This window comes from Myotis davidii, unplaced genomic scaffold (assembly GCF_000327345.1).
Source record: "Myotis davidii unplaced genomic scaffold, ASM32734v1 scaffold599, whole genome shotgun sequence".
Taxonomy (NCBI): Eukaryota; Metazoa; Chordata; class Mammalia; order Chiroptera; family Vespertilionidae; genus Myotis; species Myotis davidii.
The window spans coordinates 349,715-360,340 of record NW_006290772.1 but is presented as its reverse complement, the minus strand read 5'-3'; the positions used below and the strand labels follow the sequence as shown (position 1 = coordinate 360,340).

Genomic DNA, 10,626 nt, shown 5'->3' with positions numbered 1-10,626 from the left:
CGCGGTGCCTCCTCTGTGTCAGCTCAGTCTGCCGTCCACGGGTCCACGTGCAGCTAGGCCCCCGTCAGTCTGGCACCGGTGCTCCCTCCTCACTCTGTGGTCCTGGCTGCCGCTGTCTTGAGCTCCGCACGGCACTGCAGCATCGCTCTGCTCTCCACCAGGAAGGTTCAGCTGCGTCTGACCATCCCCCCCATTCCTGCACCAGGGACACCCTGCAGTGTGGCCCCAGGTGAGGCTCTAGGATGGGGCCTCAGTCTGCCCCTCAGTCCCTGGAAGGTGAGCTTTGCCCAGAAGTTTGCAGGACTCAGCCGGCAGCTCCCACCTTCCCCAGCACGCAAGTCATGCACACAGGACCCACCTCACCCATGTACACAACTCGTCTTGTCTCACTCGTGCCATTTCATACACACGCACACATGCACACGTGCCCGCCTCACAGTCACACCACACACACATGCACACCCTTGTTCACCTCACACCTGTGCACGCTTCTTACATGTACTAATTCACACGCACAGCCCACACAATAGACAACACCTACACACACAGACTGACACAGACAGAAGGAGGGGGCTAGCCTGTCAAGAGCCCCCGGCTGTACTGTGGCCAGGCCAGGCAGGCTGCCCCGGGCACCCCTCCCTGCTGCCAGCCCAGGCCCTGTACCTTGCCCTCCGATGCCGGCTCCAGCTTCTTGGACGGCAGTTCCGCATAGACCTGCCCAGCATGGGCCACTGGAGGCTGGGACCTGGCCGCCCCTGGGGAGGAGAGGGCACGGTGGGCCAAGGGCTGCTCAAAGGCTACCTGTCAGCCAGGACAGTGGTGCTGCGTCCTTGCTCTTACCTGCTGACCCCTCCAGAGGCTTCACGGGGCTGTCCCCGGGGCTAGACTCGGAGATGGACTTCTGGGAGAGCACTGTTGCCAAGAGCTGCAACCCAGACAGATCAGCTGGCCAGCGCTGCTCTGGGCCCAGGCCGCCCCGGCCCCGTCACCACCCCACCTACCTTGACCCCTTCAGAGCCTGCGTGCAGGCTGTGGGCCCCGCTGCTCCGGCCAACAGCCACACTGCTCAAGCTGCCACTGCGGTCCCCACCTGCCAGCGCAAGGGAGCATCAGCCAGCGCTGGCCCCGCCTCGCTTGGGAGCTGCCCTGCCCTCCAGAGGCCCCCACCTACCTGCAAAAGGCTTCCTCAGCACCCAGATCTCCTCAGGGGGTGCAGAGGGTCCCGGCAAGCTGCCTCCCTGAGGTGAGCTTTGCTCAGCACCTGCTCGGGAACCTGTGGGCCAACCATAGCCTCCCTGAGTATTGGACCAGCCCAGGCCTGGGAGCCAGACACCGAAAGGAGGGTGTCCCCTGGCCCAGCCCCAAGCCTAGGTAGAGGCCCAACACATGCACAACAGTCTCCTCCTGTCCTGAGAGCCCTTAGAAGACCCCCTCCCCACACCGGACGTTGGAGAGCAGGAGCATGTGGCAGAGAGGAGCCCACGCCAGGCTATCCGGCCAGCTTACCAGTGGCCCTGTGGTCCTGTTGGGGGGGTGGGTGCAGGTTGCCAGAGGGTGAAACCTCCTCTGTGCCAGGGGAACAGCGGGGAGGAAAGAGGCACCCAGGAGCCTGGGGCGAGGCTCTCCACCCCAGGAGAACTAGTGGTCCAGTTAGATGGGTAGACTAGCCACATCGCCTAACTGGACCACTCTCTCTTTCATCCCACCTGTCCACCTCTGTGATCTCACCAGTCCCCTGCCTGAAACCACTCGGTGGCCCTGTGGCCATGTCCTCACCCCCCTCCCTCTCCCTAACTCTGCGCCAGCCATGCTGGCCTCCTATGGACCCTTACACACATCACGGTCTTTCCTGCCTCAGTGCCTTTGCACATGTGGTTCCCACTGCCTGGATTGCTCTGCCTGTAGCCAGTCCCTCCCATTTATCAGGGCCTTCTCTGGCCACCACATCTAAAGCAGGTCTCCATCCACATTCTGTGCCATTGGCTGGTGTGTTTCATTCTGTGGTTACTTCACTGTCCCCTGCTCCCCTCCCTCCCTGGGGGCAAGCTCCTTGAAAGCAGGACTGATGTCCATCTGAGTCGCCATCTATTCCTAGTGGTCAGTGTGCAATGTCGGTTGAATAAATGAAGGAATGGGCATGAGGACACTGAGGAGACAGCTGGCAGGACACACTTCTGAACACCACTTTGGACCCTGCACCTAGCCATGGCTAGAGCTCGGTCCTTGCCCTGCCATCCAACACACATGTGCACTTCCTCCCTTCTGGCCCCCAAGCCCAGACCTGGGTAGGACTTGCCTGCTCGCTTGACAATGGCCTCACCCAGGGAGGATGGGAAGTAGCCCACCCGGTCATTGCCTGTCCGGTTGTCATGGATACAGCCCTTCCATCGGCCATCTGGATGCTGTTCAAGGACCTGGCCAGATGAGGTGGGGAGAGCACACGCAGGGAGACTTCTGGGTCAACTGGCTCCCCAATCGCTGAGGGGGAATGTGGGGTGAGCATCCCAGCTCCACAGCCCCAGGCCATCCTTACTGTGATGATATCCCCGGCTTTCACGTTGAGGCTGGTCAGGTCATAGTTGTTGCAATAATCTTGGGTCGCCCGGACCTGCAGAGCCGCCGAGGCCTCTGGGGACACAGGAGGTAGACTCCCCAGTCCTTCGAACCAGCCTGGCCCAGGCCCCGCCCCGGACCCTCTGCCCGACCTGGGCCCACCTCGCAGCAGCTGCTTGATCTCCTTGCTGGCCTGTGACGTGGTGAACTGGTGCACGATGTCCAGGGCCGTCTGGCTGTACGTGTTCCTCACGTGGGCATTGATCCCGTTCTGCAGGGGCCAGGAGGGGAGGTCTGTCAAGAGCACCCCGTTCTCCCAACCCTGCCTTGGACCCAGCTCCCCCTGGGCCTCCAACTCACGTCCAGCAGCAGCCGAACCACTTCTGTCTTCCCACAGAGCGCAGCCTCGTGCAGGGCTGTGCCGGCCTTGGTCTGGCGGTTAATGTCAATGCCAGCTTGGAGCAGGAGTCTGGCGGGAAGGCCGGGGGAGCGGGCGGGGCCTACAGCAGGAGCCCTCGGCCCCAGCACCCCAAAGCTGAGCCCCGATTTCCAAGGGCCTAAGGATTGACCAGCCCTACCCATCTCCCTGACAACGTACCTGACAGTGACGAAGCACTTGTGGAAGTGCCCGCCCTGTGCTAACCCTTCACAGCAGCTACCTCGTCTTTTCCCACTGGCTCTGCTGTGAGGCCCATGGGAACACTGAGGCCCAGAGAGGTTCAGTGTATCCGCGAAGTCACCCAGCGAGTGACAGGACTGCAGCAGAGCCCCGGCTATGTGGCTATCCATGCCCACTCCCACCCCATTCTAGCACATCCCTCGTGTGGGTAGCTGGAGGTGCCCGGGGCATCCAGAGGCCATAGCTCCGAGACTGCTCCCATCTTATCACCAAGCCAGGAGCAGAGCCCCAGAGCTGGGAACCCCACCCCCACAGCACCGTACCTGATGATGTCAATGTGGCCGTTCTTGGCTGCCAGGTGCAAGGGGCTGGTTCCATTGGGGTCGGTGGTGTCCCCCGGCCGGGGCTCCAGCAAGGCTGTGCACATGTTGCTGCTCAGGAGCAGCTGGACCACCTTGAAGGAGGGGTCAGAGTAGGGGGCACCCAGAAACAGGCCAGGGGGTTGCAGGTCTGTCCCCAACTCCAACCCCAGAAGAGGCAGCAGAGCAGATGGAGTGGCTCTCAGCTCCTGGGAGACTTACCCCAACACGGCCGAACTCGCAGGCCAGGTCCAGAGGCGTCTTCCCGGCGCTGTCCACCATGCACGGGTTCGACTGGTGCTGCAGCAGCATCTCGGACTGCGGGTGCGGAGCGCATTCAGCCCCGTGCTGCCAGGCTCGCGCCTCCCACACGCGTAACCCCCCGCGGTGGTCCTCACCACATCGTAGTGACCGTGCTGGGCCGCTAGGTGGAGGGGGATGTGGCCCTCGTCTGATGGGATGTTCACCGCTGAGCCTGCCTTTAGCACCAGCTTCATGGGCTCCTTCCGGCCCTGCCAGGCCGCATAGTGCAGTGGCCGCATGCCTGGGGGCAGGCAGGAGCCACTGGGAGCTGGTCTCTCACCCTGGGCCCACCCCTGACCTCTAGGGTGCAGAGCCCATGAGGACCTGCCTAGACCCAGCCTGAGACCCTGGGTGGAGACCTCAATTGAAGAACCATCCAGTCCTCAAGGGACCCCTGATCTCAACCCACCCCCTGGCTCTGAGGTCCCTGACAGGCCTTGCCTTTGTTGTCCTTGATGTCTACGGCAGCCTGGGCCTCCAGCAGCAGGGTGATCAATTCCGTGTTGCCATTCAGGGCCGCGTGGTGCAGGGCAGAGAAGCTGGGACAGGTGACAGACACGTATGGGTAGGGACTCAGGCACCCAGCCTCCCCCAGAAGCCCTTTGGCCCCCATCCCATCTGGCATTGCCCTGCCTGAGAACTCACCCATCCGGGTCCTGAAAGTTGACATTGATCTTCTTGGTGGAGCCCAGGAGCTCTGGGAGTGGGAAGGAGACACAAGTGAGCTGGAGGCTCTGCCCAGCCCCTCCCGCAGTCAGCCCGGGCCCTAGCCCACTCCCGCAGCTTAAAAGCAGGCAGAGGGTGCTAGCTGGCTCCCTGGCAGGCTCCGAGCCAAAGCTATCTAAGTGTTTAGTCTGAAAAACATTCATTCACTCACTCAACTCTGTTCCCTGCACTCAGCTCCAGCTCTTTAGACCTTGGTTTCCCACTAAACTAAGATGTTGGGAGGTTCGCAGGTCCAAGGTCTCAGGCCTGGCCCTGCCTGCGGACAGAAGCCAGGATGGTGCACCCACACAGGCACACACATGTGCACACGCATCCCCGGCCGATAGTGGGAGGGAGGGAGCCGGCCCAATCTGTCTTTCAGAAGGACCCAGATGGGCTGGGGGTGGCCCGGGAAGGCTGGGACATCAGAAATGAGGGTATCTCTGAGGGAAGATCTGCCTCTCCACGATGCAGCCTCCCCCACGCCCAGCCTTGGGGCTGGCCAGCGTACATGAGCCCCACTCAGCAGGGCAGGAAGGGAAGGAAGGCGATTGTGCCAGTGCCTCTGAGTGGCCACCTCATATACAGGCTCCAGGGCACACTCAGGTCCTAGGCTCACCACCGGAAGTCCGAGGGGCCCAAGTCCTCCCTTCAGAGCTCTAGTCTCCTCCTGGGGCCCCCAGAAGCTGCCTGCCAAAAGGAGGGGGGCCCTCCGACACCCTCCCCGTGGGCTCAGGTCCAGCCAGACTCGGGCCAAGCCCCTGCCTGTGGAGGCCGTGGTTACATAACCTATTTGTGGGTCAGTTGCTCTGTGAGGGAGGGAGGGGCTGGCAGGACAGAAGCCCCTTTGTCCAGGCCCAGGGCAGGGATGGGGGCAGGGGGGCCCAAGGACAGGGAACCAAGGGAGTCGAGGCACAGAGGGGCTGCTGCAGGGCAGCCCAGTGCGGGGTGTAGGTCCCCCAATGGCCCACAAAGCGCACAAAGTCAGGCCCAAATCCGAACTCTTACTCTGCCCCTCATACTACCCCTCTGGCCTCGGCAATGAGCTCGAGGGGAGCTAACAAGGCTGGCCTCGGAGACCTAAGGACGTTTCCAGACAGAAAGCATGAAGCGTTCGGCAAGGAGTCGGCTCAGTAAGTGGCGATGACTAATATTAGCTCTATGGGAACCCCACCCACACCCTCCAGTGATGGGGGGCTTCTCCTGCCCAGAGCAGAGGCTCCAGGAAGAGAGGCCTCACCCCTCCCTGCCCCTGCCCTCTGCTCCGACAATGCTGGTGCTGAAATCCATCTGTCTCCGCAGCAATGCCACCCTTCCTCAGTGGTCCAGGCCAAACCCTGGGTCCCTCCTTGACTCCCCTAAATCTCCTCCGTCGGTGAATCCCGCTGGCTCTGTCTTTAAGGCACTCCCCGAGCACACTCAGGGTCCACCACTTCTCACCACCCTGGGCCGGGCCAGCATCTCCAGAGGAATCACTGCTATCACCTCTCCATGGTGCCCTCACTCCCCTTGGCTCCCTTCAGTCCACCCTCCATCCCCGCGGGAGCCCTGCCAGAACTCGGTCCGATCCGATGCCTCTGCTCCTCTCCGGAGACCCCCCCAACGGCACCCGTCTCACCAGACAGCGGCTCTGCATGATGCGGCCCTTGGGCTTCCTCAGCACATATGGCGCTCCAGCACACTGGCCACCCTGCCACTGCCACTGCACATGTTACATACGTGTGTGAGGCTCTTCTCCCTCCAGTTATTCCTAATCTCATGTCCTTTAGGTCTTTATCCACATGTCACCTGCTCGGTCTCCCCATCTAAAGCAGTAACCCCCCACCCACCCCGTGTCTGCTGTAGATTTCTCCTTAGCCCCCATCACCACCATTGACCTGGTTCATTGTCCATCTCCGTCACTGAACTACTGGCTCCAAGAGGACCAGGTTTTATTTGCTCACTGCTGTATCCTTGGTGGCCGAAACAGCGCCGGGTACACACAAGGTGCTCAGTAAATCAGAGACTGAAGTCATATCCTAGTCCCACACTCTGTCCACCTGCCAGGGCCAGTGTCAGGCATGTGACCTGCAGTCACGCCGAAGGGCCCCCCATTTGGTTGGATGCTCTGCTTGTCGTCATCTTAAATTCTTTTGTTGTTGTTGTTGCTGTTCCCATAGAAAAATTTTATTGACTCAAAGGGAAATCTCTGAAAAATGTACTAACCTTTTCCTAATAAATATTATGGGATTTCTAAGCCTACATTATGCTCAATACTTTTATCTGTTTACAGAGTGCTGTCTTCAGCTCTTTGAACAATTTTTTTGGAAGCTGCACTGTGAGAGTACAGTGGGGCCTTGACTTACGAGTGTCCTGACGAACGAGTTTTTTGAGATACCAGCTGTCTCTCGGCCGATTTTTTGCATCGAATTGATAAGAGTAATTTGAGTTAACGAGCTCCTTAACAAGCTCGGTCTCAGAACGAATTAAACTCATAAGTCAAGGCCCCACTGTATATTAGGATAACTCTGACTAACGAGATACAATACAGCCCTAACCGGTTTGGCTCAGTGGATCGTCGGCCTGTGGACTGAAAGGTCCCAGGTTCGATTCCGGTCAAGGGCATGTACCTTGGTTGCAGGCACATCCCCAGTAGGGGGTGTGCAGGAGGCAGCTGATCGATGTTTCTCTCTCATCGATGTTTCTAACTCTCTATCCCTCTCTCTTCCTCTCTGTAAAAAATCAATAAAATGTATTTAAAAATAAAAAAAATAGATACACTACAAATGAAGAGATGTTTTATTCCTTAACTTTGAAACCTCCCTTATTTCTGGCCTATTATAGAACACATATCTGCAGCTGTTCATTCACACTGCTATTTTAAATTCTGAATTTTGGACAAGGCACCCATGTTGCACTGGGCCCTATGCTGCAGTGCCTTATTACGTTGAAGACAGTGATGCCTTGCCTCCACACACACCTTGCCCAATCTGAATGTTTGCCACCTTCCACTTTTCTTAGTTCCAGTTCTTAGTAGCCAGTTCTCAGCTTCTCCAGCAAGACTTCCCAGTCCGGCCCCCTTTCCTCCCTCCCACAGCAGACGCCTTCCAGGCAGCGGCTGAGCCAGGTCCATACTTGTGGAAATTTCAGAGGGGCTGGAGGTCAAGGCCCAGGAAGTGACTCAGTCCCAAAGGGGATCACTCCCCCCATGAGGAGGGGCATCAGGGTAAGGTCATCTCACCCTTCTCCCTGCCACTGGTCTCCTCAAAGAGGAAAACAGCTGGAATTGGATGGAGGGGAGCTTGAGGTTTTGGAATAGTCACCTGATTCCTATGGGGGACACTGAGCACGGAGGAAGGTCCTAGAACTGAACCCTGCATGGGACAGGGAGGCTGAACCAGGTGGAGACAGGTGCTCTGAATGAAGCTGGAGCAGAGCATGGCTCCGGGGGGGAGGAGGGGGTGTCTCGGTAAGGGTGAGATAAGGGGCAAGTGGGGACCAAGTTGAAAGTCTTAGGCGCCCCCTTTCCCTTTCCACAAGGGCACTGAGCCTATGGATTCCGCATCAGTAACAGCGCATACACTTCGCCCCCCCCTCACCCCTCCACATGACTTCAGTCTCTGAGCACCTCTGACCTCTAACTGCTCTCCTGGAACCATCTCTACCTTTGAGGTCAGCTCCAAACTCAAGGCTGCAGAGGCCCCGCCCCTCTCCACCCTCATGGCCTCCCTGTACCCCTCTGCCCAGATGCTCCTCCAACTACAGAGGCCTCTTACAGGCCGCCCCATGGAGCTACTTCTTCCCCTACAGCAGCGGTTCTCCACCTGTGGGTCGCGACCCCTTTGGGGGTCGAACGACCCTTTCACAGGGGTCGCCTAAGACCATCGGAAAACACATCTATAATTATATATTGTTTTTGTGATGAATCACTATGCTTTCATTATGTTCCATTTGTAACAATGAAACTGGGGGTCACCACAACACGAGGAACTGTATTAAAGGGTCGCGGCATTAGGAAGGTTGAGAACCACTGCCCTAGAGGGATGTGGTCGTGGTCTCCGGTCCCATCTCAGAGTAGCTGAGCCCTGTGGCCTCCCTGGGGCAAGGTACCCTCCCAGCTTCTCCAGGGAAGCAGGGCCATTGCTTGCCATCTACCACTTTTGTTAGTTCCAGTCCAGCCCCCTTTCCAACGGTCCCCAGGCAGGGGACTCTAGGTCAGATGCTGGAGCGGAACGAATAGTGGGCCAAGGTGAGAGAACACAGGAGCACTGGCCTGTAATTTTCAGGAAACTCAGAAAGGGCAAGTTGGGCCAGAAGGAAGGGCAGGGTATCCCCCGCCCAGCATTAGGCCAGCCCCCACCCAGTATTTTCCCTTCTTCCCCTCAAAGACAAGTGCTAAGGATGCTAGTTCCTGTGTGTGTAAAAGGAGGTGCCCTTCAAGGTGGGATGGGGGGTTGACCGAGCCTGAGGCCACACTGGGGGGCTGGGGCCAAGGGGAGGTGCCAGCACAGGAAGGAGATCATGGGAACAAGGTTATGAAAATACCTCTGGAGTCTAGTGGGCCCTACGGAGCACTGCTGGGTGCCCCCCACCCCGTGGCCCAAACTCCAGCTGTACTTTGCTGAATCAAAATACATCTTACTCCAAAGCAGGCCAGCGTTGTCATGACGACTGAGCTAATTCATGGAGGGATTTCTCCGTCTGACTTATTAAGCCCGCTCCTGTGAGTCAGAGCCCAGAGCCCAGTCCAGGCAGGGGTGTAGGTACAGACCCAGGTGAGACCCAGGTAAAGGTAAAAGTCCCTGCACCTTCCCCCAAGGGGCCGGAGGAGACGGGAGGAGGAACCTCCAAATCTGACGCTCCCACTTCCCTGGCCTGGCCACCCTGGGCTGAGGAGACGGTCCCAGTCAGTGCTTCCCGAGCACTTAGTAAGAGCTGAGCCTCATGTTGGCTCCCTCACTATTCCCACGACAACGCCAGGAGCAGGCACCAGGAATATCCCCGTCCTGCAGACGCGCTTGGGGAGCTGGAGTTGTTTATGTACAAGGTGGCACGACCACTAGGTGGAAGTCTTGACCTTGCCTTCCACTTCTCAATCCCTCCACCTGCTTTCGAGGCTCAGTCTCCTCGAAATCCTGAGACCCTGAAGGCAGCCCCAGCCGGGCGTGGAGGGCCAGGCCAGCCCGGGTATGTGTGCCTGCGAGGCACAGCTGTGCAGCTCTCTGATTGCACAGAGCAGGCGGGAGCTGGCGGGCAGGCTCTGCCGCAGGAGGGTCCCTCTGGGGCTCAAGGACATGCCTCCCACCTTCCCAGGCAGTCTCAGTCCTTGGCATCCTTCCTGGAGAGAGGGGAAGGGGGCCTCCCTGGCTTACGCACAGTTCCTGGGGGTGGTGTAGGGAGTGGGGCCCCCAGACTCCACGTGCCATCCCGCAGAGCCCTGCCCGCGCCCCTACAGGTGCCCTGATACACTGACACAGCCATACGTGCGCAGCCGCACATGTGGTCCACACGCCCATCCATCCATCTCCAGCGGCCCCCGGGGAGGCTCCTGGTTGAGCTGGGATGAGTGCTGGGATCAGGGCTCCAAGCTCCCCACCCTTCCCTGGGGTGCCCCCGGCACAAGCTCGGGAAGGCCGGTGGGAGACCTCTCCCTCTCCCACAGCCCTCTTTCCCAGCAGGGAAGCCAGAGTGAACTGGGATCTGTTGCAGGGTCTGCACCTGCTTGGAGCTCAGCCCGGCCTGGGCTGGGCGACCTTGGGCCTCTGCTCCCCTATCAGTAAATGGCCCCCACCCAGCCATGCCTGGGCAGCCACACCCCCAGCATGGCCCTGCCCCCCCTTCCCCGAAAAGCGTGCTATTAAACATGGGGCGGGAATGGGGTCTGACAGGGACTCCCAGGCGCCCTGATGCCCCTCACCGCAAGGGGCCCCGCCCTCCCTCCTAGGGGAGGGCATCCGCCTTGCCCTTTAAAGGCCCAGCGGAGACCTCCAGCTGTCAGCCCCACAGCCCGGGGGGAGAAAAGGACCGAGGCAGGGAGGGAGGGAGGGTTGCGAATGCCCAGACCGGGCAGGTGGGTATCGCCAGGCGCCCGCTGGGGGGCTCGGTGCC

At 59.5% G+C, this 10,626-nt stretch overlaps 1 protein-coding gene across 1 annotated transcript in view; it reads right to left on the bottom strand.

The window, feature by feature from the left end:
• CASKIN1 (CASK interacting protein 1) overlaps positions 1-4,756 on the bottom strand; it is a 15,034-nt gene extending 10,278 nt beyond the window's left edge. Inside the window, exons 1-14 of the mRNA XM_006763945.2 lie at positions 4,751-4,756; positions 4,480-4,529; positions 4,276-4,373; positions 3,930-4,075; positions 3,754-3,849; positions 3,496-3,626; positions 2,914-3,022; positions 2,716-2,824; positions 2,534-2,628; positions 2,297-2,414; positions 1,172-1,273; positions 1,002-1,090; positions 841-925; positions 639-755 (exon numbers count right to left, since the gene is read on the bottom strand). Coding sequence (XP_006764008.1) covers positions 639-755; positions 841-925; positions 1,002-1,090; positions 1,172-1,273; positions 2,297-2,414; positions 2,534-2,628; positions 2,716-2,824; positions 2,914-3,022; positions 3,496-3,626; positions 3,754-3,849; positions 3,930-4,073 — 1,195 coding nt within the window. The 5' untranslated portion in view covers positions 4,074-4,075; positions 4,276-4,373; positions 4,480-4,529; positions 4,751-4,756. The remainder of the gene's footprint in view (positions 1-638; positions 756-840; positions 926-1,001; positions 1,091-1,171; positions 1,274-2,296; positions 2,415-2,533; positions 2,629-2,715; positions 2,825-2,913; positions 3,023-3,495; positions 3,627-3,753; positions 3,850-3,929; positions 4,076-4,275; positions 4,374-4,479; positions 4,530-4,750) is intronic.
• Between the last annotated feature and the right edge of the window lie 5,870 nt (positions 4,757-10,626).